Source organism: Cuculus canorus, chromosome Z (assembly GCF_017976375.1).
Source record: "Cuculus canorus isolate bCucCan1 chromosome Z, bCucCan1.pri, whole genome shotgun sequence".
In the NCBI taxonomy this organism is placed as follows: domain Eukaryota; kingdom Metazoa; phylum Chordata; class Aves; order Cuculiformes; family Cuculidae; genus Cuculus; species Cuculus canorus.
Window position 1 is genome coordinate 75,944,952 of NC_071441.1, and position 27,419 is coordinate 75,972,370.

Sequence of the window (27,419 nt, forward strand, 5' to 3'; positions counted from 1 at the left end):
TCCCTTCTGCCAGTGCCCACAGCCACCCTGCCATCCCCAGCCCTGCTCTTATCTGGTTCCCTACGCTTTTCCCGAGGCTCCTCAGCATCAAGATAAGCCCCCACAGCTCATCACCCTGCCTGAGACCCACCCTGCAAACCCCCACGTCCCACAACAACTTTGCTGATGGAAGAAGCATCGTTCCCGCAGAGGGGTTCGCTGGGGGAACAAGTGCCAGGGATGTCACCTCCTGAATCAAAGCAAGAGCTGACGCAGGCACCAGCCTGGTGCTGGGGTTTTGCTAGAGGGACATCAGAGAGGGCAGCACCTGTTTTTCTTGCCTGGGAAGGGAGAAAATAAGGTGGGTTGTGCCTTGCTCATCCCTGGCATAACTTGGCTGCAGGCAGGTGGGATAAGGAGGATGCTTTTGTGCTCACCAGCCAGACCTCTTCTGGAAACCTCTTTTCTTTTAAAGGACTTCTAGCTGAGCCACAAGAATTTATACCATTTTTAGTTTCCAGCTAAGTAGAGCCTGATTAAAGTGCTCAAGCAGAAGCAGATTTTCACTGGTCTTCACAGCTTGCCTGCCGCAGTGGCACTTTGGAGAGATGGTCCTGTGGGACCTGCAGCATGCATGTCATAGCATGGGTGCCCTCTGCATCCCCCAGACAGGCTTAGACTCAAGTCCAGATGTTTTTGTATGTACCTGTCTGTCAAAATCTGGATTTGGAGAATCAATGCTGCCATGGAGTGCACATCCCGTTTATGTCCCTGGTGGGTATCGTTTTGCACGGCCTCATCTTTTCATGCTGCTGACACTTTAACGAGCAAATGCAAAATGATTACATGAAGAGACTTTGGTGGGAAGAGTGCTGGGAACAGAGAAGCTGGAGGATACATGGTGAGAAATGAGATGCCTAAGGAGTGTTTCAGGTCCCTGTCCCACACGTAGTTGGGAAACAGGGCTGATACTGATGCAAAAAACAGCGTCTGAGTCTTGAGGACAGGAGTAAACAAAGTATGGCTGGATAATGCCACCTCATTGTCACACGTCCTCTGGTCTCATCAGTGGTCCTTCCTTCCTTCCTTCCTTCTTTCTTTCTTTCTTTCTTTCTTTCTTTCTTTCTTTCTTTCTTTCTTTCTTTCTTTCTTCCTTCCTTCCTTCCTTTCTTCCTTCCTTCCTTTCTTTCTTCCTTCCTTCCTTCCTTCCTTCCTTTCTTTCTTTCTTCCTTCCTTCCTTCCTTCCTTTCTTTCTTCCTTCCTTCCTTCCTTCCTTCCTTTCTTCCTTCCTTCCTTCCTTTCTTTCTTTCTTCCTTCCTTCCTTCCTTCCTTCCTTCCTTCCTTCCTTCCTTCCTTTCTTTCTTTCTTTCTTTCTTTCTTTCTTTCTTTCTTTCTTTCTTTCTTTCTTTCTTTCTTTCTTTCTTTCTTTCTTTCTTTCTTCCTTCCTTCCTTTCTTTCTTTCTTTCTTTCTTTCTTTCTTTCTTTCTTTCTTTCTTTCTTTCTTTCTTTCTTTCTTTCTTTCTTTCATAAATACAGGCTAGGGGGGGTGTCTCTACTACCGCTGGAAACTCAAACCCATTGATATCGTCTCCAGTCCAGGAGCAGCAGGAACTGAAAGCAGAGACAGTGAGAGCAAAGTGTGTGATGGCTAAGGAAATAGTGTCAGGCTGGAAAAACAAAACCTTTCTATTTCTGCTTCTTTTATTAAGGTGTGTTTTCTTGCATCTCTTTTAACATTCCCGCCTATGACATCCAGTGATCTTACAGGGTGATGGTCACAGTCAGCCTCTTTGCCAATACGCTACTAAATATATCCCTTTAGAGGTAGGAAGTTCAGAGGGACTGAGGGGTTTTGCAGGTTAATGTTTTCTGCAGCTGTCTTCTGTAACCTCAGCTTTTTCAGCACCCGTGGGCAGCTTCAGAGGTACTGTAGGGTGACCCATATTTCAGGAAATGACCAGAAAAAATTAATGCATCTTTTACATCCATTTAAATGAAAAATAGCCAAATACAACATTTCCCTGGCTTCCTACGATTTGTAAATATTAGCCCCTGAGAAACATTTTCTGAGCTTTTTTGTCTAAATAACGTTGTTAGCAGACTCATACTTCACCTCCAGGTCCTGGCTTTCAGAGGTCGCTTGTCCCTCATCCCAGGGAGCCCTGAGATGCAGTTCCAGCGAGGAGCTCCAGCGCCAGTATGCAGTGCCCATTGGATACTTGGGCCGCAGCGGCGGCAGAGACAGGGTGAAAAGCAGGCAGAGGAGATAAGAGGGTTGTCAGCCCCTTTCCTTTCCAGCATGTTTGCTCAGCAACGCTGAGTGCTGGGCCAGAGCCACCACCTCCCTGCAGACTAAACAGTTGCAATGTTTTCTCCCATGACCGAAAGAATTTAGAAAAGGGTCCTGGTATGAAACTTTACACGAACTCTGGGTGCCACAAATATCTCTGGCTGGGAGTCTGTTAACTCCTCTGGTTCCCTACTCACTGACGAGTTTCGATCTCTGGGCAAGTGAAGGGAAAGCCCATCCCACAACGGACCTGGCCAGTTGCCTGCAGAACCCCTAGTCTCTCCCACTCATCATGTTTTCAATCATCCATCTTTCTTTTACTGTCTTTGAAATGAGAAAGCCAAGATCTCTGGCTGTGATGGAGTTCTGGAGTCCTCAGTACTGGAAAGATGTGGATCTCTTGGAGCAGGTCCAGAGGAGGGCCGCAAAAGTTATCAGAAGGCTGGAGCACCTCGCCTTTGAGGACAGGCTGAGAGAGTTGGGGTTGTTCAGCCTGAAGAAGGGAAGGCTCCAAGGAGATCCTAGAGCAGCTTCCAGTGCTGAAAGGGGGCTTAGAAGAAAGATAGGGACAGACTTCTTAGGAGGGACTGTTGTGATAGGACAAGGGGTCATGGCTTTAAACTAAAAGAGTGCACATTCAGACTAGATAGAAGGAAGAAATACTCTACGTTGAGGGTGATGAAACACTGGCACAGGTTGCCCAGAGAAATGGTGGATGCCCCATCCCTAATGATATTCAAAGTCAGGCAGGATGGGACTCTGAGCAACCTGATGGACTTGAAGATGCCTCCGTTCACTGTGAGGAGGTTGGAGTAGAGGAGACCTTTAAAGGTCCATTCCAACCCAAACCATTCTATGATTCTGTAATGGCCCATGCCTCTTGGATCTCTTTGTGTCCATCTTTGTCCATTGAGGTCCATCTAAAGATTGATTGCTTCCCTGCACCACCTGGCTCTGTTGCAGGGGCTCTCTGCAGGGGCAGATTTTGTAGATGAGGGAAGCCACCAGGACTTCATTCATCCATTGGTCCTGGCTTGCAGAGAAGCAAGGTTGAGCAACCATACCTTGCACTCCACAGCTAGCTCTGCAAATGGATGGTCCCACTCCACAGTAGAGCACCACCAAGCACGTACTTGCTAGAAAGGTCTTAGCATCCTGCAGAGAAATTATCCTGCAGCCAGCTCCCAGGCATCCTAGAAAATCACTCCTAGAACTGAGCCAATGTTAACCAGGAGCCCCCATGCAGAAAAGCTCCTGATGGCAAACAGGATTAGCTACTTGCTTTTTTTTCCCTGCCTGGTTTCGTTCATCCACAAGCAGAATGGTGTTTCAATGGGGCACAGCTTCATTTCCAATGCAGGTGGAATTTCTCCAGCCACTGTGCCTGGCCAAAGCAGCATCTGCCTCCACGGCCGCTTTTCCTCCTCTTGTATCTCTCTTAGCAAGCTTGGCTTGTCCCCATGGACCCTCAGCACAGACCCCTCAGCACCTCTGTCTTTTAAGGAGGACACACCACATGTGCAGTGTTTAAAATAAGAGTGCAGCCTGCTGGCAAAATCCAGTTGGTCCCTAGAGCATCGGGCATGCGCTGCAAGGCTGGGCATCTCCAGCTGCACTATTTGCAAGCAGGATCCATCCATCAGCCACCACTGAGGTCACGGTCATCACACAGAGTTGGCATTAGGCATGGGATGAGTGTTTTTTCAGGCACAGAAGTGGCCTCTGAGCAGATGCTGGGGGTGGTGTTGGGGCTTTCAGCTTGTTCTGGTGTGGGAGAGGGCTTGAAAGCTGCCCATGAAGCCATCCTCAGCCATATAAAACAACCCTTGTACACTTGCTTGACGGATTCTTCAAACCAGCATGGTTCTAGACTGAGCTGTTGCTTTGGGGAACACGGCTTGGGGGATGGGATATTTATATTAATGTTTTTCCATGCAGTGGGTGTGCCAGTGCTGCTGCGGTACGTGGGATGGGCAGGGATCCACTGTGCTTGATCCTCCTTCTTCCTACCACCTCTGTGTAGCAGGAAGGAATTGCTGGCCTGGGGTCGGGATGCTCTTGGGAACATTGAATGAATGATAGAATGGTTTGGGTTGGAAGGGACCTTAAGCCCATCCAGTTCCACCCCCTGCTATGGGCAGGGACACCTCCCACTGGATCAGGGGTTCCAAGCCCCATCCAACCTGGCCTGGAACACCTCCAGGAATAGGGCAGCCACCACTTCCTTAGGCAACCGATGCCTGGATGCTTTGTTCCTGTCTTGAGGAACGGCTGGCGGAGTGAGGATGCGCAGTGTCTCTCGACATTCAAAGGTGACCCAAGGTTTTCCCACACAAAGTTTTCCCATACAGTCGCAAAAGCAAAGGGCACATCACTGCCTCGGGGTTGTTGCAGCACTGGAACTTGACTTCTGCAACACTCCAGAAGAGCCAGCCTGCCAAGTGGGAGCTGCCTCCTCCAGGCCATACAACTGTGTAGGTTTGGTTTGAATGAGCATCTCGGCAGCTCTGACAACAATCCAACAAGGATTAATTTGTTTGTCTTTGCAATCCCTTGTCTTCACACCAGTCTCCCTCCACAAAACCAAGAAGTTGGCTTCTGGCTCTCAAAGGTATCATTGATTCCCTATGTCTGCGTGTCCTGCTGTCTTTCCATATCATCCACTCACTTTAAGGTCTGTCTGGGGCAAGTGCTGCTGTTTTTCAGTGTGTTCATCTCCATGTTCATGGGATAACAGGGCTTTAATGTGATGATAAACTGTGGTTATCACTAAGCTGACACGCTGGCACGTGTTTGGGAATCCAGAAACGTGCTAGGAAGGCAGGGCAGCGATAAAAATTGAGTAACAAGGGAGAGACGACTCTGTCACCTGGGTTCTGCTGGAGTAGGTGCTGGCAGACATCCTCTGATAAAGCAACAGCAGCTCCCAGAACGTCCCGCTCTCCCTTCTAGGGTATTTTTGCTCCGTGCATTATTCCACTTGAAAATTATTTGGAGAATAAGCCTTGGCAAGTCAGTGGAGATGCAAATGCATTCTGGTGGAAATGAGATTTACTGCAATTCAGCACTAAGCTCTGCTGACCTGTGGTACATGGGGTCTTCGCAGGGCGTGGCCACATCTCAATTCTGATTATTTTCCCTCTCTACAAGAGAGAAGGACAGGAGACCTATGCTGTGCTAAAGCACATGCTAGAGCACATGGAGGGCAGGGAGGTGATTAATGGCAACCAGCATGGCCTCACCAGGGGCAAGTCCTGTATGACCAACTTGGTGGCTTTCTATGATGGGGTAACCGCAGCAGTGGACACGGGTAAACCAACGGATGTGATCTGTCTAAACTTCTGTAAAGCCTTTGACACAGTCACCCACAACATCCTTCTAAATTGGAGAGAGATGGATTCGATGGGTAGACGATGGTTGAGAAACTTGTTGGATGGTCGTATTCAGAGAGTAGTGGTCAATGGCCCAAAGTACAGATGGAGATCTGTGACAAGTGGTGTTCCTCAGGTGTCTGTACTGGGACCGGTGCTGTTTAATATCTTTATCATTGATATTGGCAGCGAGATTGAGTGCACCCTCAGCAAGTTTGCAGATGACACCAAGCTGAGTGGTGTAGTTGCCACAGCGGAAGGTCAGGATGTCATCCAGAGGGACCTGGACAGGCCAGACTATATCCTTGGCTGCATCCAAAGCAGCGTGGCCAGCAGGGTGAGGGAGGGGATTCGGCCCCTCTATTCATCTCTTGTGAGACCTCATCTGGAATCCTGTGTCCAGTTCTGGAATCCTCAATGTAAGAAGGGTATAGAGCTGTTGGAACGAGTCCAGAGGAGGGCTACAAAGATGATCAGAGGGATGGAGTACCTTCCCTACGAGGACAGGCTGAGAGAGTTGGGGTTGTTCAGCCTGGAGAAGAGAAGGCTCAGAGGAGACCTTATAGTGACCTTCCAGTACCTGAAGGGGTCCTACAGGACAGCTGGAGAGGGGCTGTTCATCAAGGCTTGTGGGGACAGGACCAGGAGGAATGAGTATAAACTGGAGAGGGGCAGATTTAGACTGGACATTAGGAAGAATTTCTTCGCGATGAGAGTGGTGAGGCCCTGGCCCAGGTTGCCCAGGGAAGCTGTGGCTGCCCCATCCCTGGAGGTGTTCCAGGCCAGGTTGGATGGGCCTTGGGCAGCCTGATCCTGTGGGAGGTGTCCCTGCCCATGGCAGGAGGATTGGAACTGAATGATCTTTAACTTCCAACCGTTACTATACTATGATACTATGACCAAAGAATGTCCTTTGGGCTGACCCTTCTCCCTGCTCTCCTTTCTCTGTGTGTTCAGTAAGATTTTTCTCACCTGGACAAAATGGGTTTTACTGGTGTGCAGACCGTGCTTCTTCACCCTCCTGTTCATCTCAGGTGGTGCACTCCAAAATCTCTAGCAGCTGTTCAGTTAACAGCAACACTTTTCTGTTTGCACATTCATTATTATGTTCCCACCTGGCTGATTTAAACCTCGACTGAATGAATAATTAACTGCTTGCACCTATGTGGCCCCCGAGGAATCAGTGGCTCAAGCCATGAAACACCCCTGTCAGGTGGGTTAATTGCAGTTGGTCCCAGATTTGGAGACAGATAGAGAGGTCATGGTGAGATGTTTTCCCATACAGGGGGCAGGAGGTTCAAGTGACCACTCACTTGGTCCCTTCAGGGTGTTTGGAGACATGGGAAGTACCCACAGCTCCTGTTGGCTCTGGGTAGCAGCTGCCTCAGTTGCCCAAACTGGGGGAATTTAAAATTAGGCATGTTCCTTATCCTGGGATTTTGTTCAGCATCTCCTTCAGAAAAAAACAGGAGCTTTCTGATCTATCTTTCTTTGCCCTGTGCACAAGTCCTTTTGAAATGAATGAGCACTATTTGTGTCTGTCCAATGGCTGCATGACTTTTGATGAGTTGTCCTTGTAGAATTGGTTGGTGGCCTTTAATGCAAGTTGTATATCATCTGGTGGTTGGCTGATGGGTGGTAGGTGCCTATGGGGTGGTATTCACGGTCCTGGTAACTTGGACCTTCGCCATTCAATGGATTTTAAAGACATCTGTGATTTGGCTAGAGAAGTTGTGGCTGCCCCATCCGTGGAAGTGCTTAAGGCCAGGTTGGATGAGGCTTTGAGCCCCTGATCCAGTGGGAGGTGTCCCTGCCCACGGCAAGGGGGTGGAATTGGATATGCTTTAAGGTCCCTTCCAACCCAAACCGTATTTTCACTCTATGGTTAGAAATGTTCAGAGAGCTGTGGTCATCGTGAAAACAGGTCCATGCTGAAGGCCATCGGTAGGATTTGCTAAAAGTGGCCAAAATATCCCAAGAAGAAACCAGTGTACATTCATCTGGCACAGATCCAGCTCGGAGGAAATGGAGTTATGAAAATCTGTGGGAGTGAGATGCCTCATGGCTGGGTGAAGCTGAGACCTCGGCAAGGCTGGGTACACAGTGTCACCTGTAATTTGAAAGCTTTATCTGCTTTAAATGTCAATAATTCCTTTGTTGGAGTAATAATAATTGCCATGATTTGCATGTCTCAGTCACACGCCCCAAAACATTTTGCAGAGGAAGATGAGTACGTAGTCACCATTTTCCATCAGGGCACAGAGGTGATAGGAGCCCACACACACTTGGAAATAAATCTTAGCCTCCTGTGCTACTGTTGCTCAGTCCTAATTAGAAGTTGTTGGCTCAAAGCAGGTTTTCTATCATCGTCTTACTCTGCTTTGTCTTATTGTCCCTGGGCTGGTAGTAGCATGGGCAAGGAGGGTGTGGTGGGGTCTTCGTATAGTTTGGTCCTTGGAGACTGTCAGTGGGGTGCAGGCAGAGAGGCCAGGCTTGTTGCTGCAGGTGGCTGGAAGAAGAGTAGAGCCCATGGGAGAGCTCATGGTGCCACCACATGTCCAGCTATCTCTGGTGGTTTAGTACGTCAAAGGACCTCGTGTAGTGGCGTCCATGTGGAGTGAGATGTTCCTGATGAAGCTGTGAGTGATAGTTCTGCTATGTAGGGGCTTGGTGAGACCCTGAGCATCCACAGGTGCAGGTGGCTGATCAACCTCTGGTGGTGCTACAGGTTTCTCCAGCACCTCCTGAGCTTCTCCCACATGCTGGAGCCATAACCTGCTCATCTCACTCCCCAGAAAGCAGAGCTGTGCTCCAGACCTCCTCCAAATCAGAACCTAAGTACAGGTATTATTTAAATACTAAATAGGCGCTAATGCAGTGATGTTAAGCACGCAAAGTGTCATTTATCAGAGCCCTTCCTAGGAGGCTTGGAGAGGGAGCAGGTGGAGGGCGTTCTTCTCCAGCACAGCGGAACAAGGGTGCAATCCCAACCCCTACCCTCCACCTCCCTCCTTCAACCTGTTTTATTTATCTGAGCCCCTTTCCAAAGATCCATTTAAGGCTCCAACCTTTTGTAGCACATTTCCAGTAAGATCAAGTATTTAGCACAGCCTCTCTCACATTTTTATATAGCACCCAGCACCCATATCTAGCCAGTATATATTTCTTTATACACAGTATTTCTGACTCAGTATTTCCTGCCTCCTTGACAATGACAGAGTAAACAGTAGGGCTGCCCGAGGAAGAGCCCTCTGTTTACAGAGCAACAAGCCCAAATGTGTCTTTTTTTTTTCCATCAGAAGGTGGTGATGCTTAAATTAACCCACATTTTTATCCCACTCTAAACTTTTGCCCTCCAACTTGCTGCTCTAGGAGTTAGCCATGAGTTGGTGGGCCCAGATGTGGGGCAGTTATTTGGGACTTCTCTTAAAAAAACCTGCGGCCAACTATCGAGCAGTGAATTTTCAGCTGCAGCTGTCTGGGCTGGAGTGAGGGCTTCAGACTGGTGGCAAAATGCTGCTTCTCATCCCACTTGACTCTGATGCCCACCAAAAATGAAAGAGGATGGATTCTCCTCCTCTCCCATGGAGTGTCCAGTCCTTTTGGCTCTTGGTCTTTAAGAGTCCTGGTCTCATGTCTGGACCAAGCACAGGAAACGTTGATGGTCTGCATCTACAATGAGATGAGGAATGGGCTTTGATTTGGGTGCAAGAGTGGGAAGCCCATAGACAAAAGCATTTCCTATTTGCATTGCTGGCAGAAGCTCGTCAGGAGGAAGTTAATCTCCTGATGCTTCAGAACAGCCCCGGTGCTGCGAGTCCAGCTCCCATGAAGGTTCAGCTCTAGGCAAGCCTCTTGCCTGAAGGCGGGCATGGTCCACGAAACATAATTCCTACCTCTTGCAAGGTTCTTTTCCTACTTTGTTGAAGAAACTGGTATCAGCCCCACTCACGCAGAATGCATGCAAATGATCTCCCTTTGCTTCCAGGGTGTTTCTCCATGGGTACCAGCAAAATTTGGCTCAACCTGAACCCGCAAATGGAGCAAAACTATTCCCTCTGTGGTGTTACATTCTGGGTCAAAATGTTCGTGGTGACCTCTGCATTCATTCCGTGTTCCATCTCACACTCTCATCCTTCAGGAGGGTCCATCACAATCTGCACAAACCTTTTGGTGAATTGAAGGGTTTGGGAAAGGATGCCAGTCCCTTTTCTTTTGCAAGTCATCTTCTTCATCTGTGAAGTTGAAAGCAGAGAATTCATTGATATATCTGTCCCGAGAATAGAAGCATTTTCTGTTTGCATTGCTGGCAGAGGCTTATCGGGAGTTCCAGCTCAAGGAGTCCTTGCCGTGCTTAGGAAGGGTCCAGTGGAGGGTGTCGGGGGCGGGCTGAGCTGTGGCTTGCGTTCCTGTGCCCATCCATGAACATCCCTGACCTAGTCATCACATATGGTGAGCCCCAACATGACAAACATGCTTAGTGTTCTGGTTTATGTCCCAAAATTGTCCTGTATGAGACCTCTTCAGAGGTCTCTTTGGCATCCCCTCTACTTCCTTGTGTGTTTCCCAATGAACTCTTCTCTCCAACAAGGCAGAGAAGGGATGTCAACCCTGCTACCTCGTATAAATACATTTTATTTTAAAGTATGGGCGCTGAAGGAAGGTCATCCAGTAAATGCGCTCAGATTATCTACAGGCCAGGGCACTCCAAATTAGTAATACAATTCATGTTTAAAAATACAGCCAAAGTGATGAAAGATAATTTGCTTACTGCCCTGACATCACCACCTAAACATGGGGCAAGCCAATCCACGGGTTATTTTTGTATAACTCTCTGAGGCATTTCCAGAGCAAATAAAGTTCACTGGGCAGGGCAGCGACCTGGCCGTCTGGTTTCAGCGTTCTTCAACCTCCTCAAGGCTTCTCATTGGTGGTGCAGAGGTCTACGGGTCAGGGAATGGCTGTATTAGATGTGCTCCGGGCGCGCAGGACGTGAATTTTGTTCTCTGCTGAGTGACTCTTCACTGTTGGGCAGCTCATTACCTCTCCCATGCTCTGTGTCTGCCTCATCCATTTTGGTTGCAAAGCCTTTGGAGAAGCAATTGAGTTGCTCTCCGCATTCTCCGTGCTCAGTGTGATGGGTCATGGGTCCTTCCAAGAGCACAGTCAATGTGCAGCGAGATGAATTGCATGTGTAACTCCATTGACCAAGTTACCTAGATCACAGCAGTGGTCTCCTCAAGTGCAGACAACTCAAGAAAGTTAGGACACCTCTGCCCAGGCAGCATCCATGTTTGCTTGCCCATCAGTGCATGCCATGGTACTGGTCAAACCTACTGTCTGAAGAACAGATTTAAGGACAAAGCCCCCCAGGCAGTCTTTCTCATGGCCACCATGATACTGGTGTAGCACCACCCTGCAGGGCTGGAGCAGATGAGTATCTCAGGATGCTTCAGAAGAGCCCTAGTGCTGTGAATGTACCTACCATGAAGGTTCAGTCCTGGGCAAGCCTCTTGCCTGTAGGCAGGCGTGGTCCATGAAATGTAATTCCTACCTCTTGCAAGGTTCTTTTCCTACTTTGTTGGAGAAACTGGTATCAGCCCCACTCACGCAGAGTGCACGCAAATGATCTCCCTTTGCTCCCAGGGTATTTCTCCATGGGTACCAGCAAAATTTGGCCCAACTTGAGGCCTCAAATGGAGCACAATTATTCTCTCTGCGATATCACGTTCTGGGTCACAATGTTCATGGTGACGTCTGCATTCATCCCATGTTCCGTCTCACACTCTCATCCTTCATGGGGGTCTGTCACAGTCTACGCAAACCTTTTGGTGAATTGAGGGGTTTGGGAAAGGATGCCAGTCCCTTTTCTTTTGCAAGTCATCTTCTTCATCTATGAAGTTGAAAGTAGAGCATTCATTGATATTTCTGCTGGGTGACAATGAGAGTGATGGGTGGTGGCATCACTTCCTGCCCAGCTCCTATCCCGAGCCTGATAAGTTTGGTTTGGAGGCTATTCATGGAAATTTTTTGGTTGGTTGGTTTAGTGGGGTTTTTAACAGAAAGAAACAGAAAGTATTGAAGTTTAAGTTTTGTCTCTTCCAAGGCTGCAGAGCAGAGTGATGTGTTTGAACCAGGAATGGGAAGGAGGAGACTTTCCTGTGGTAGTTTTGATTCTTTCCCAGAAACCTGGAACCACAGAGCTCATGTGGTTTTCCCAAGCTGCTACGAATTTCCCAGTGTGCTGCAGGGATCCCCAAATATGCCCCAGCTCCCCAGGCTCATCGCTACGGACCTTCCCAGGCAGGACAAGGGGGTTGCTGGTGGCCATCCCCAGGAGGGGCAAGATGGCTCAGGGGCCCAGGTGGGACACTGTGTGAGATGCAGGGGACAGCTTAGTAGCTGCTGCCAGGGATGGAGAGGTCTTGGGGAATCAGGGAGATCTCCTGGGTGCAAGGGCTGATCTTTGCCCCAGGTCAGAGGGGGATGAGGCTGAAGGTCCCCAATGGCACAGATGAGGGGGCACGGGTTGCTCTGCCTTGTTTTTTAATTTCTCGGTAATCAGGAGGTTATTTCTCTTTGAGTTCTTTTTGTTAAAATTGATGTTGGAATTCCAGAAGGAGTAATTCATAACCCTGGTGTGATAACCTGAGCTGGCAAATAACTCTGTCCTCCAACCACCGCCCTGTTACTGGCTGGATAATGAAAGGATGAACTCTACAAACTCCCCCAGAGACTCTGGAAAGACCCAACAGGTTTTGGCTGCAGATTGACTTCGGAGTCACAGACGCAGTTGGGCAACTGCCTTATAGAAATGGGTGTAGAGAGGAATTAGTCATCACTGTTCAGTTAATAAGTGCCTTGGTTATTTTACAATTCTTTTTCCCGCATATGTAAATATATTATTTTTTTTCCTTTTGTAATGAAAATGCATAAATAACTCCTGTCTTGGATCTTCTATGCGTACTATTGTGTCGTGAAATTAACTGTTGAGCTTTTGCCTGGCCTGCTTTAGCAGCTGCTTTACTTACCTCTGTTTCTAAAGAAAGATCTGCAGTGTGTTGTGCAGGGCTTGAGAATGATCTTTAGTGTGGTGGCTTTCATATCTCCATGGCTTTGCAGAGTGCAGCTGCAGGTCGGAGCATTTGCAGCAGCAAAGCCCTTTGTCTCAGGCAGTAGGAATAAACTGAGATTAAATAGATATACAGTAATTTATTTAGTTGCTGAATTTCAAATATTGTGCAACCCACAGTGGGAACACACAGTGTTGAGAATGAACTTGTCCTGTTCTTTAATGTTCCCCTACTTGGTGTCTACTCATTTTTAATACGAAGAAAAGGTCACTGTGGAGATAGACAAGCGGAGCTGCTTGTGACACCTTGCAGGAAGCTCTGCAGCATCACTGAGGGCCCAGGGAAGATCTCTTGGCTCTGAATGTGATGCACTCTCTTGTGCCATCCTCTAGAAAGGTTTTTTATTTGCTTTTCTGCATTGCCCTTGCTCTTTGCTGTGCACCCCCAACACACACATCACTTTTCATATCCTGCCTTTGGGCGATCCCCTTGTTTTCTCCCCAGATGGAGTTCTGATGAAGAGGCAGCAATCTTCCTGCATGCTTCCTCCTGATGTTGCTCCATAAATCACATCCTTTGGTTAATCGTTGGTCTTGGCAACCATCAGCTCAGGAGCAGCGTGGTCTTCTAATGCCATGCCTGGGCTCCCCTGATCTTCTGGTCAGGAAGAGAGCCAGTCGCTGCCGTAATATTTTAAATCCCAGGAAACAGCCAGACCATTAGAATGCCCCCAACTAGACACTGGATCTGTTGAAGATACTGGATTAAGCAGCCTGGGCAGGTCCGCCTGGGCCACCAAACCTGGCGTGGCTACCAGCATTCATTGTGTTTCTCCTGCATTCCATTTAACCTCTTTGTTGCTGCTTTTATTCAATCTTGGTTGTGCGTATGATAAAGAATCCCTCTGTCTGCCCAAGAGGGAGAGCAGGGCACGGAGGACGCTGTCTCTAGTGCAAGCCATGACAGTTATTGCAGGTGTTGGTGATATTTCTACAGTACCTGCTTTCTGGTGTCTTTCCTGTGTTGAAATTCCAGCCACTCCGCGTGCATTGAGTAATCTCCCCACCGTTACTAAAGAGTCAGTCTGTCTGTCTTCCACCCCTCGCCCCGAGTTTCAATTTCCTCCTAATTCTCTCTCTAGATGGCCGTTGCCTCCCCCATGGTGATGCGGTTTTGTTGATGCAGCCTGTTGTCTCTGTCCCTCTTGCAGAAGGATTTCACCATGCGGGAGGAGTTGCAGCAGCGGGACGTGGAGCGCTGGTTGGGCTTCATCACCTTTCTCTGCGAAGTCTTCGGCACCATGAGGAGCAGCACCGGAGAGCCCTTTCGAGTCCTTGTTTGCCCCATCTATACCTGCCTCAGGGAGGTAAATGCCCTCAGAGTTCGTCCTCCTGCACCTGCGGGCTAAGCCGTTGCATTGCAGTGAAGTTGCAGTGCTGAGGTGCCCAGGATTCGTAGGTGTTTGCTTTATATTTCCTAGGGATTTGCTTTGCCAGCATCAACACTTCTCATCCCAAGAATACCTACCTCTGCAGGGGTGCTTGGGTTTTCCTGCGTATTGTGTTTCTGCTGATTAAAAGCACGTGCTCCAAGCCAGACGGCTTTCTCCAAGGGTTTGCACAGCCAAAACGCTGGGATTGCAGACCCAATGTTTGAGTTTGCACATCCCAACGTTGTGAAAATCCACACCAAAGAGGCTTGAAAAGCTTCTTAAAAGCAGGTGAATCCACTTGAATAGATGAGATAGACTCAGAGAGGAAAGAGGAGAGAGGAGAGAGGTGGGGTCCCCACCTAGCGCAGGAGAAACCCAGCCATGCCACCAGGTTTGGGGACAATTTGGAACCAGACCTCCTGATGGGTTCATTTCAGAGCCTGAGCTCCTGACCTCCCCATGGGTCACAGTGGTGGCAGAAACCTTGGTAAGGACAAACAGAAGGGGCAACTCAAGCGTTCGTGTTCACAAGAGCAGGAGAGGGCTTTCCTCCATCCTATTTTAAAGACAAGTTTGTCTCCTGCTTCTGCTTGTAGAAGACTTTCTCAGAAAAATCTACCTCGTTGCCCAGGGCTGGAGCTGTGAATCTCAAGTTCTCAGTAGTGCTTCTGTTTGGCTGTAAATAACTTGCTGTGAAATAAATTCTCCACTAGACCTTAGGCAAGGGAAGGATAAAGAAATTGTCAATGATGACTTTTTTACAGACATGAAATGTTTTCTATGAATGCAAACATGCCAGAAACATTTTGTCTTTGCAGTGATATTGTGAGTAGAGTTCACAGACGGTGATTGTAGCAGTGAGAAAGAGTGAGGCACATGTATCCAGAGGAGGAGGTGGGAGAGGGATGCTAAGAATAGCCCAGCTTCCCCAAAATCTCTGCCCACAGCAGTATGTGTCACCTTATGGAGAAGATCTTGGTGTCTAGCGCAATCCCCATTCCCCTCCGCTTCCTATCCCAGTTGTGACACAACCCAGCCCTGATTCTGCCAGCATTTTTTCCTGCCCACTCTTGTCTGCCCTTGCCATGCCATCGCAGTCCCTTTTTGCTAGTACATTGGGACATATCGTGAGTTGGAGGTGCATGTAAGGACATGAATTTCATGTATCAGGGATAGTTTTTGCTGCAGGGCAGCTCCATAGAAAGCCTTTACTAATTATGTCAAGACATGATACATAAATTTACTTCTTAAGAATACATCTTTCTGTTCTTTAGCAGGACAGCTATGTCCTCATGGTGTCATTTCTCAGAGAAGACAACTCTTAGCTAAGTCACATGGATGAACCTGAGTCTTCCAACTCTCCTGCCCTGAAATTGTTGATCTGTGCCTGCTCGCTCTGCAGGGTTGTGACTTTGCCTCATACTGTTCCTCTTACGTGGCTCTGGAATGGGTTTTCATCTTGCTGCCTCATTTTCCTGCCATCATCTAATTCTGATACACAGGGACAGCCCAGGAGAACAGGGACAGCCTAGGAGAACAGGGCCACCTGTTGTCTGGCAGCGATGGATGCCAGGCTTTGAGATGGTTGCCGGAGCCAAAGCCAGGCTATAGATGCGGCAGAGAAGGTGGTGGTGAGCTCTTCGAGCTGCACTCAAGAGAGGGGAAGGACACTGGCATGGGCTGGACCTGCCAGGTGCTCTGTGAGGTGGTGGAAATTCCCTAATTGTGCAGGGTGCTCATCCCTTGACGAGTTCCATGAAGCACGCGGGCTTGTGGCCAAGGGCAGAATGGGAGGTCACCATGGCCTATGAGGCCTGGGACCTCCACTTGCCTCAGGACACAAGGTGTGGTAATGCTCATCATGTTTTTTTCCCCTTCCTGCTGATCAGCACATACATCCCCCTGTACAATCTCAGCCCCTCACCCCTAACTTCTGCCCACTGGGCATCCCCAGCAAAGCCCCTCCGTGCTGCCCACCATCATGCTTAACTCCCTCTGCCTCCATCCCCCCATCCTTTGATGATAAATCATTACAAGAGGCGAGATAACATCTCTCCCTCTGCCTGTCCTTTCAGCTCCTCTTGCCCTTTAGTTTCTCTGTCTTATTTTTTTTTCCTTTTTCCCTTTTCCTTTTAGCTTTGGCAGACTCAGCCAAAGGTCAGCGAGGGAGGGAGCAAGAGGAAGGGGAAAGTTGCCTGATGACTGAGGCAGGAACGTCTCTTCCCTTCCCCCTGCAAAGCTTCCTCTCTCCAGCTCCTTCCTTCCCCCCCAAATAAAAGCCTATTAACACCAAGATTAGTTGTGGAGCTGGGCCAGGTGGGAGGAAGCGAAGGTGGCAGCGAGGACATCATAGCTGGGTGGTCCAGTGAGGAGGAGCTGGGGACACGGCTGGGGCTTCGGGTGGCCATGGCAGTGTTATATATTGAGTGGGGTGGGTGGGTTGGTTTTGTGGGCTGGGAAAAAAAATTCAAAAGAGAAGTTCATTTCAGGCGAGGCTGGAGTGATGAATGCTGGGGTTTGCCAGTTAATCGAACCAGCACTCATCACCATCCTCAGGGAAGCAGACAGACAGCTGCATTTTGATGTGAGCCATGGGAACGAGTGCTTAATCACAGCAAAGGAAATTTGGGTCAGAGCTGTCACCTCACACAGGCAGTGTTTTGGGAGCCAAGGGAGTGGCTGTGCCCCTTGGCACAAATGTGGTCCGTGCCGAACTCCTGTCCTGGGTGGCTCTGCTATATTCTCCTCTGCACGCATCGTCTGATCTGCCAGTTGGAAAGCAGGGTAGGGGGAGAAGGAAGGGTCTACATGTCCAACGTGGTGGAAGCATCTCCTAGGAGCTGAGTTCTCAAAGAATCAAAAAGTTTCATTTCCAGAACCATTCTGAGGATTTGGGGTGAGATATGTGCAGATGGAGAGTGTCTTCACAACAAGGTCTGGGTGGGGTCAAGGTTGGGATTTTGGGCGAAGAGATGGTTTGCCGAGAGAAGTAAAAGGTAGATCCAGCTCTCCTTAAAATTGGTTTGATGCAGCACAGTGGGTGTGGATGGTAGTTTGGATCAAAACATCTTTTTCTGCTTGGATTAGTGTGTAGTTAGGTTGGAGAAGGGAAATGGATACCCAAGCTCAGCCCAAAGATCAGCATTGAAGACAGTTGGTCGAAAGGAGAGGATTTTGTGGTGATCAGAGGATAGCACTTTGCAGACGAGAACTAGAGGAATATTGCAGCCATCAAATCTGGGGAGCTAGGGAAAAAAATAACAAAGCAGAGCGGTTAAATAGAAATAAAAGAAAGAGCTTTCCTCCTATTCTTCCCTCGGAGCTTCAGGGAATTGAGAGCTAGCTGGAAGAGGGCGTTGTTCCCAGGGAAAGGCTTCCCCTGGGGATGGTTTTGCTTCAGCTGTGACACCATGGGCTTGGCTCTTGCCTGCTTTCAGCCGTGGCTTTCCTTACAGGGGACCAGTGATGGCATCTTCCAGGACCACATTCCTCCACAAGTCTCTTATCTTGCTCAGTGAAAACACTTTTAGTAATTTTAGGAAGGTGTCCTGACTCCTGTGTTTGGTGGTCTAAGCAAGAGGGTTGTCCCGCTGTCTTCTCCCAGCCTTTCAGCCCATGTGCTTTCAACTCTGGCCTCACTTCATTTCACAAAACTGTGGCAAGTTTGTCCCTGTACATCTCCTTCTGCCCCTCCAGGATGGTGGGGAGTGAATGTGCTGACATCCTTGCTGCCCGGAAGCCTTTGCTCTGTGCCCAAACGCTGAGGACCACATTCAGCCTCACTCCAAGAGTACTTCACATTGCATGTCCTCCAAAACCAATTGAAACCAGGAGAACAACCAAGGGACTTCAGTTCTTGCAGCCTGGCTGTATTTCTTTTCTGTGGGCTTTGACAGAGTCAGCAAAATGTAGAAAGTGTGTTAATTCCAGGACTAGCAAATATCAGCTGAGCCATTAGTGGGGCAGGAGCTGTTGAGAGCCCTGTGTGTCATGCAACAAATGCCCCAGCACTACTGAAGGCGTAGGGATAATAAATAATATTATTTGCCATCTATTGTTGAGTTATTATCACCACTTTTGCTTTTCCTAGCTCCTTCTCAAACACAGTTAGAGCTGGCTGTTCTTCATCCAGCTCTGTGCTGCCTCGGCCATGTGTGTGGGCATGGACCAAGTCAGCTCGCTGCCCTTCCTGCTTCATCCCCTGGTGCTTCTGGGGAGGAGAAACAACATCACCTGGCCCAGCTCTTGGTGATGGTTGAGGTCTGAGGAAGGATCATAGGCAGCTTGGAGCCACGGTTGTGTTCTGCGGAAGCTGAGACAGATCGCTGGTGTCGGGAGGTTTTGCTCCTTTTGTGTCTCAATCTCATCCACAGTGGATATTGTTGGGACACCAGCCTAGGAGTTGCCTCTGAGCCTGGGAGATGCCACCTTCCTGCCAGCCTTCTGACAGTAGGAGCAGCTTCCACCCGAGGTGGTTGGTGTCGAGTGCTGCTTTGGATGCGTTTGTTTATTTTTATGACGCCACTCTGCAGTCAGGTAACCTGAGTAGTTGCCTACGGCAGCTGAGCGAGAAGGTGGAAAAACTGGCTTATGGGACCTAAAACTTGAGAAGATGCCAGGTGGTGATGCACCGTGGTCCCCTCAAGGCACCTTGCCCGTTGGGGTCCCACACGGGCAAGCAATACAGGGTAGGCTCTGCCCCCTCTCTTCTCCATAATAACCCTGTCCCACCCCTTTATCCGTTCCCCTGTGCCCTTCTTCTGAGCCAGGCTTGTTTCTTGTTGAATGTTTAAAGTTACCCTTGACTCCTTTCTCCAGCCCCTTGAGGTCCCTGTGGATGGTGGCTACTATAACATATGTGGTGGTGCCTGCAACTTGGTATCATCTACAAACTTCACAAGAGCGTGTTGCTCATCTCCCCCAGGTCACGGATAGGTATGCTAAACAGGGCAGGTCCTGGGATAGACGCCTTGGTGCTACTCGTCACCGGCCTCCAGGCAGAGTTGAGTTGAGTTGTAACCCAATAGCTACAACCTTCTGAACCCAACCATCTAGCCAGTTTTCTTACCCATCTGGTTGTCCATCCATGATGTCTTAGCTTGAATATAGAGGGATTCGTTTCCAAGGGTGATGGGGAGCAGCCATCCTCCTGTCAGCATGCACAGGTGCATTGGACGGGGCTGTCGGGGCAGGTTTGGACCAAACCCCAGGAAGAAGCTCATCACAGAGAGACTAATTAAACTGCAAAACTCCTTCATGCAGGAGGCTGTGGCTGCAGGACCAATTCACGGAGAACCCTCCAGGTTGAGGGCTGGCGCTGGGTGCGTGACTTTGAGGTATCACTCTAACCATTACCACTTATAATGGAGATGCGGGCATTGAAGTGACCCAAAATAAATGTTTTTATGGTCTTATTACTGACCCTGAAGACTAAGGGCAGCACCTGAGCTCGGTGGATCATCCCCAGAGGCAGTGGGGCAGGCAGGCTGGCAGCAGGCAGGATGGTTGCTCCTCGGCAGGAGTTGTCTCCTACCTCCAGTCTGGTTGGCAGAGACAGACCCATTTCAGTATCGTTTAAAATCTTGGCATCGCCTCTCTGCCTTGGTACGCACTGCTAACTGAAAGCCTTGGGGTGGTGGTGCAGGGAGGATAAATACTCCCCATTTAATTGCCTTTCCCCCACGTCTGAGTCTGTGGTGCAGCATGTAGACGGGCATCCACTCCCCTCCCTTCTCTTAGTGCCTGTTATCTCCTGGGGCCATGCTGTGTAATTTAGCAAAATATTCTAACGCAGTAATTAACGTCTGAACTTCAAGCGGGCACTGCCTTTTCACTGTCTCCTTCAGAGGAAGAGAGAGGAAAACCTTCCTGGCTGCGTTCAGATGAGCGAGAAGGGTGGTGCTGTTTGGAAAAGAAAATTGTATCTTTTAATGTCTTGGGTTTTTTTTAATCCCTCTCACTTTTTAAAGAAACATCAGCCGTTTGAGTCAGAAAAGGGTCTTTGACAGTATAATGAGATACTAGGATTTTTGAGATTATTTTCCTAGTCAGAGGATGAGATAGAGTTTTTCCTTTAATGAATGAGCAAAAGCAGCAGAGGGGCGGATCCTGGCACCGCACCACCCTTCTGCCCAGGTAGCTCCATGAGGCCAGATCTGAACGTAGAAAATAAGTCCTCTGTGAAGAAGGGGATTTATTTCCTCACAGAAGTCCCCTTCTGATCCACACATCTGGTTCTGCAAATATCAGTGAGTTTGACTCCGGCTGGGCGGGACTGGGACAAGCTGGGAAGTGGTTTGTAGGGGGGGAACGATGGAGGAGGGATGTGGGATGTGAGCATGGGAGGGAAGGGATGCCTTTGAAAGGAAGAGAAAGAGGAGAACAGAGAGTCAAGGACGTTGAAGGGAAGGAGAAATGATGAGAGCAAACAAGTCAGGAAAGGTCATAGGAATCCAGAGAAGGAGGATTGAAAACCTGGAGGAGCTGGGAGAAAAGACTGGGATTTGGAGCAGGCAGGGTACACTGGTGTGTGGGGTGATGTGGACCTCCAGAGCTGTGGAAGGAGGTGGCATGTGGGAGCAGGGATCTGCAAAAAGGAGAGGCGGGCACATCTCTGTGTGTAGGGCGACTCTTCCATCAGGAATGGATGTCTCTGTGCCTCTGTGACTGCCGTGCAATAATAAATAGCCTTGCAAGGTTCCCACGCACGCGGAACCATCATCATAGATGGGCAAAAGAAATAAAACCCCTGTAATCAGCATGGTTTTGGTCAAAGCACAGGGTTAAGATGAAGGAAACCAGGTGTTATTTGGGAATGGGTGAGGACAGACCAAAATGGGGAGGGCAGCGTGATGCTTTTGAGCCCAGCTGCTCAGTTGGGCATTTTATGTGCAGGATGATGTATTCTTGGAAAGCTATGGGACTCGTTTATTCCCAGCATTAAAACTGTAATGACATAGTTTAAACAGGAGAGGGGAAATGCCACCCTTGTCTCTTTGGGACCCATGGAGAAGGCAGAGGAAGCAATTAGGGCAGATAAAGAAATGAAGCCAGATATCATCTCTCAGGATGGTCCCTCCTTCTCGCGTGGCTTTGTTTTTCTCCTTCACCCTCTGTACCAGGCATTGTTCGTTCCCAAAAACCCTTTCAATGGGATGTAAACACAACTATTTGCGTCTGCCGCCATGCACTCTCTCGGAAAGCAGAGAGCATCCGGCGGACCAGGGTGGAGCCCATCGCAGTCAAGTGTGATGGTCTCACCACTGTTTCTTTCCATGTTTTGTGTTTCCCTAGGACCCTTGGGATGAGATCACATCCTCCTCTCTCAGGGTTATTATGTCTTCAGCTGGGCAGGATGAAGTCGGTCGTCTGGGTGGCTCATTCTCCCTGTGTGAGCAGACTGGGTGGCTCTGTTTCTGTCTCACTCACCTTTGGGTCCTGAAGGTCCACCTCCAGCCAGGGGATGCATAACCATCAGACTACTGTTGGATTGTGGTGTCTGGGCTGATGAGCAACGAGATTTTCTTCATCGTTGTCTCCAGTAATTGCCTCTTAATGGTTTCCATCTTTGCAGGAATCCCTTCTGCTGTTCCAGATCCAGGGAGAGAGAGTCATTTTTCTTGGTTTCCCTTGTCTACATTGGAAAGCAGCAGGAGAAGTTTCCCATGACTGGGTGCAGAGTTTTGTTTCTCTGGCCTCAATTCAAGTTGCTGTTAAGTATCTCTGAGTTCCTCAGGAGCCTGACAAGAAGGATAACCAGTATTTTGGTTTACTGGATGCAATAAAAAAACCTATCTCTTCTTACCATCCTCCCAGGGAGTCCTGGTTGGGTAATAGGAGTCTCCTCCTCAACTGAGAGCAGCACGTCACCGTGAAAGGAGTAGGTACCACCAAACAAACTCATTCCGGTTGTCCAAAATATGTTAGGGAAAGTGTCTCCCATGGACCCCCTCCATGAAATGCATGGGGTGGCAGCACCTTAGGCATCTTTAATAGGCTTGAAGGCTTCGCCAGATCCCCAAAGAGATGTAAACAGAAGTCCATGTGGAGAGAAGCACCATTGCTAGTGGATGCAGCCCAACACAGGCTTCCTCTGCCAACTTAGCTGGGTTTTCAGAGCCCAAAAGATAACATTTTGAAGCACAGCAGAGGCTGTGCCTCGGGCAGAGATCCACACAGGAAGTTCCATAAGGGAAAGGTTTTTCTCAAAACTTAGTGTTCAGGTAACCTCGGCATCAAATGGGTGAGCAGAGAAGATGCTACTTATGCCTCTTGACTTCTAAAGGGCTTCTGTTTCCAAGTGGTCACTTGTTTCTTCTCTAGGGAAAGGTCTCACCTGACTCCCCTAGCTCCCAAGGTATGCCCAGACTGAGACTCTGGGCCCAGTTAGAGAGGGTGGCACTGGTACAACTTGTTGGTGTGTGCAAGGATCAGCCTAGCTGACCTTCTGGTGTCCTGGATCAGGGACCTGATACTTCTGATTGGAGCAGATTGTAAAAAAAACCTGAAACTGGCCTTGCTGGTGGAGAATTTTGTGATTACCCTTGTTTGTACTGTGCATTTTCCCGTCTTGACTGTTTTCACCAACTTCTGCCTTGTGACAATGAGAAAAATGGAGTTGTAGCAATTGCTTGTAGCTCAGAGAAGTGCATAACTCTCCCTATGCAGAGCAGCTGAGCAGTCCCTTGGATCTTATTGCAGGCATCTTCCTTAAAGACTTACGACAGTAGGTCAGTAAAGGGCCACTGGAAAAGCAGAAAATTGCTATTGAAGTCTTTCTGCAGAGAGCCTGTGAAGTGCAGCAGAACTGGCTTGTGTCCCCAGGAGGACACATCTAGCAGACCATGGGGCTTCCAGGAAGTTTTAAGGGCACAACTTCCCCAACTGTGATCCATTAGGTGACCAAGAGTGCCTGCAGGGCTGTGTCAGCAGGACACGCTGCGCCTTAACAGCCACACCAGTTATAGGGAATGATCATAAAACCATAGGATCACAGAATGATTTGGGTTGGTCCAACTCTCTTGCAATGAGCAGAGGCATCTTCAACTCAGTCAGGTTGCTCAGAGCCCCATCCGACATGACCTTGACTGTTTCCAGGGATGGGGCTTCCACCACCTCTGGGCAACCTGTGCCAGTGTTTCACCACCCTCAGAGGGGTTCTTTTAGTGTAAAACCATCACCCCTTGTCCTGTTGCTGCAGGCCCTGTTAAAAAGTCTGTCCCTCATCTTTCTTAAAAATGCCAAGGAGGTTTCCATGATGATCCTGATCGCAAAGCTAGAACAGATCCCTCTTGTTGAGGACTAAGTCCATCGTGGCCCTTCCCAAGGACTCCTCTGGTTAAAAACGGATCTGGGAAGCACCATCTCTCCTGCAGCCTTTCAAGTACAGTCTGTTCATTCTGCTTAAGTGCCGAGTGACACCAGAAGATGGTTGTTTTCCGTCTTCCTAATTGAAATGTGTCTCTGTTTTCACCCATTGCTTCGTTTTACACCAGCGAGATGGTTACTACACCTGGATGAAGCATTTGCAACATGTCGTTTCCTCTGCAGTCGTGGTCTGTGCTCCCCAGGACAAATGCCAGCAGGCATCTCTTCGTGACCTACATTTTAGATTAAAAGCATACCTGTGGGCAGGGACCACAGAGTTGTTGTGAGGCTGGAGCTTCACACCTGAGGCTATCTGGATGTCCGTGAGTGTTGCCACCTGGATGGATCAACTTGAGATGCCCATCAGGGAGCCGGAGCAAGCGGCACATGGGCCACAGTCAGTCCAGCTTTCACTGGGTCTTAAAGACATCCCAGACTCTCCATGGCTCTGGTGGATATTTTCAAGTTTTCTGTGCCTTCATGCTGGAATCATCACCAAAGCATCAGAAAACACTGCATGCTAAGAGGTAGTTTGTGGCAAGCGTTGCTTATACGTCATTTTGCAAACGATATCATACACAATAATTAGTGTTGTGCCTTGCAGGAGAAATATTGTTGCAGTTGGAAAGGGTAATGTATGCATTGGGCTGCTCCCACTCCCATTTAGCGGGGAGAACTGCTGAAGAACAAAATTAAACCTGCGCAGTTTGATGATAAGGGGTGGCGGGGCAGGTTTTCCTGTCCTGCTTGTGGTGTAGGCACCCCTGAGAATACCAAGTAAGCACTTTAGCTACTCAATAGTGCAGGTGATCTCAGAAAGCAGGTAATAAACCCAAATATTTTTAGCTAGTTGGATCCCATCAGCTTAGCTCTCTGGTTTGCTCCCGGGAGTCTGCACCGCATGCACGTACATCCATTGCTTTTCTGCAGGACCAAGACGCTTCTCTCTGTGGTGAAGCACAACTGCAGTTTGGGGACTTATTTGCCTCAAAGAGCAGGTTTTGGGGCCATGGAGGCCAGGGAAGGCTGGTCCCAGTAGCACGCCGTGGAAACCAGTTGCACTCAAGAGCCACCCTGCAAGGCACTGTAGCTCCCCCACCACAAGGAGCTCTTCCAGGAGCAAACTCTGCGATTGATTTTGGGTCACTTATGAAAATATATAACACCCAGAGCCAACCCGGGCATGCTGGCCTTGCAGAGAACCTTGCCCAGTGCTCCATCTGTCTGGAAGAAGAGGAGCCTGATGTCTTCCACCGGTCTGCAAAGCTTCTAGTCCAGCAGCAGAAACAACAGTGAGGAGCCTTTTGCAACCGAGGCCGGCTATTATATGACTGGCCAGGCAGATTCTGGCATGCAGCCTCCTCTCTTAGGAAATCAAGCAGACTCTTTGTCTGCTTTCCAGCAGGAACTGCTGCTTTCATTGCCCGACTTTGCCCGATATGGGGGAAACCGGCTGGAGAGCAAAGGGAAGTTTTTCTCGCAGACAGCCCCAGCCTCCAGGGGATGATTACAGGTTAAACCAAGAAGCGTGTGAGTCTCAGCTCACCTGCCCTGTTGCCTGACTCGCGCTCCTTTTTCGGCTCCCTTGTCCATGTTCATCAGCCGGTTAGAACCACGTGGGAACCTGGGGGAGAGGCATGGGATGGTGCCCGTGGTGGGATTTGGGCAGATGCACACTGCAGGGAGGAGTAGTTATAAAGAATTAAAAAATAATAATTCTAACGTGAGAGTGCTAATTTAATGGGTATAGCTCGTTTACATTAAAATATTTCAAGTAAATATTAATTAGATTGGAAATGATGAATGCAAATTGTTGGGTTCAAGTTTATGGTCACATAAGCACCAATACATCAGAGCTGTGATATCCCTGGAGGTCTTGAAGCATTTGCACCATTTTTGCTTGCAGTGCCATCAGGGATGACATGGGGGATCAAAGAACTTTGGGAAACACTGTGCTCTTCTGGAAGCAACCATCTTTGGGGTGGCATGCGCACGCACGACGGGGAACAGCAATGGGTGGGTGGAGATGAAGCACCCTTCTATAAATGTGTGCGAGATGCCATCAGCCAGTGAGGACATCGATGGCAGGAACCCAGGCAGCATGGTCCTTGCCGTGCAGCCCTTGCTTTCTGCCTGCAGCAACGGGTTGTCGTGTGCCTATGTCAAGTTAGGGAGACAGAACAGATCTCCTTACTCTACTCCTTCCCAGCATGCAGGGGTCAGCAGCAGATAGCTAGTGCCTGCACCCCAAGGAAGATCCAGAGCCTCACAACAGCATGCAAGAAAGATAGTTCTGATCAGGAACAGGCAGAGAAATAAGGATGTGTTTCTGATCTTCCTGGTTCAGACTGTTGCGCTGGTGCAGATGGCTGGCAACAATCTGTGGGCATGGGCTTGGACTCTGGTACCCATAGCACCTGCCTACTATGCGCTGCTCCACTGCGCTGGTCCATACCTGCGTTTGGGGGGCAGGTTAAGGGCTTCCCCAACTCGCATACACCGACAGAGGTTGAGCTGTGGCTCTGGCAACTGGTATCTCTTGGTGCCTCAATGGAGCAGTGGAGCACATGGTGCCTGGATGGATAAGGTGGAGCATATGCATTCCCATCGTTCAGTCAGATCATGCCTGATGAGCTCCAGGAGGGCACTGTGAGGGCAGAAGGTGCCTGCCCAGGTCTGGGGTTAGGATGTAGTCTGTTTTGTCATAAGTAGGTAAGACTATTCCTCATTAGCCAAACACCCAGACAGCCTTTGACAGTCTTTGACATATTCATCCTCACACAACACCTTTTGAGGTAGGGAAGCATGTCCCAGCTCTAGAGGTGGGAATCTGGGGCAAGGAAAGCCCAAGTGAAGTTTCAGCCCTCCTCCTCTGATCATCAAGGAGACTGTGGCAGGGGAAGGACTGGAATCGGGGAACCTTAGGTCTCTCCTAATCAGTCCTTACTCCACTTTTCTTGCTTTAATTTCCACATTATTATGTTCTTTACTAAAGAATAGCGAAAATAGGAAAGATTAATATGTATTTCACTTGCAACCCTGCCTCGTGCCACGCTCACAAGCTGAATACCGCAGGAGTGAATTTCTGGACTACTGCCTGTTTATATTTGTCCCTAATTGTTGCTTTTTTTTTCTTTGTTGTTCTTGGGTTTAAAACGATCTCATGTTTTTTTGCAAAGAATCTGTGAACTGCTTGTGAGAACTTATCTCAGAGCATTCTGCTTGGGCTTAACTAATATTTTCCAAACAACTCAGCAGAAAGATAAACTGGAGGAAACTGTTGCATGCCTTCGAAACTCTGGCTGAACCTTTGGCTAATGGGAGATAAAAACTGATGGACCGCATGCTCATTGAGATGCTGTAAACATCTTCAAAGCAAACAAACTGTTGTCTGCTGAAAACAGAGTAGGGTGAAGACAAAACTTAGAGAGCAATGGTAATTCCTTGAATTACCTCTTTTATTCTTAGCTGTTTTCCAGCAGTTGTGGAGCTGCTAAACAAATAGGCTTTTATTTGTAAAGGAGAGGAAACATGAAAAAATGAGAATGGGAAGGAGAGATGATAAGGCTGAGAAACAGAACAGTGATTTTATCTAAAGGATGTGACTTCGGAGCACATTTAGTTACACTGAGCAATTTTTATACGGGCAGTTTTAATTAGTCCGAGCACTTTTCCAAAGTTTCCTTCTCCCTGATGAATTTCAGATATGAAGGAAGCCAATTTCCCTAGTTTTTCTCCTTTTTTTTTCAGCCTTTAGTGCATGCTCACAGCTCCCCAGTCAGCTCAGGGCCAGCCAGGCATGTGCAACCCACGGTGATAGAATGGAAGTGGCCATAGCTTCAAGTGTTGCCAGCACTTGTAATTTTCAGCTACCTAATGGTACAGTGTTTTTCGTGGTGCTCTAACTA

At 48.7% G+C, this 27,419-nt stretch overlaps 1 protein-coding gene across 6 annotated transcripts in view; it reads left to right on the plus strand.

Annotated features, from left to right (window-relative positions):
- Window positions 1-27,419, plus strand: part of CTIF (cap binding complex dependent translation initiation factor) — a 160,913-nt gene that overhangs the window by 127,931 nt on the left and 5,563 nt on the right. For all 6 annotated transcript variants that reach the window (XM_054053528.1, XM_054053530.1, XM_054053532.1 and 3 more), the window contains one exon: window positions 13,924-14,079. In XM_054053528.1, the coding sequence (XP_053909503.1) occupies window positions 13,924-14,079 (156 nt within the window). The remainder of the gene's footprint in view (window positions 1-13,923; window positions 14,080-27,419) is intronic.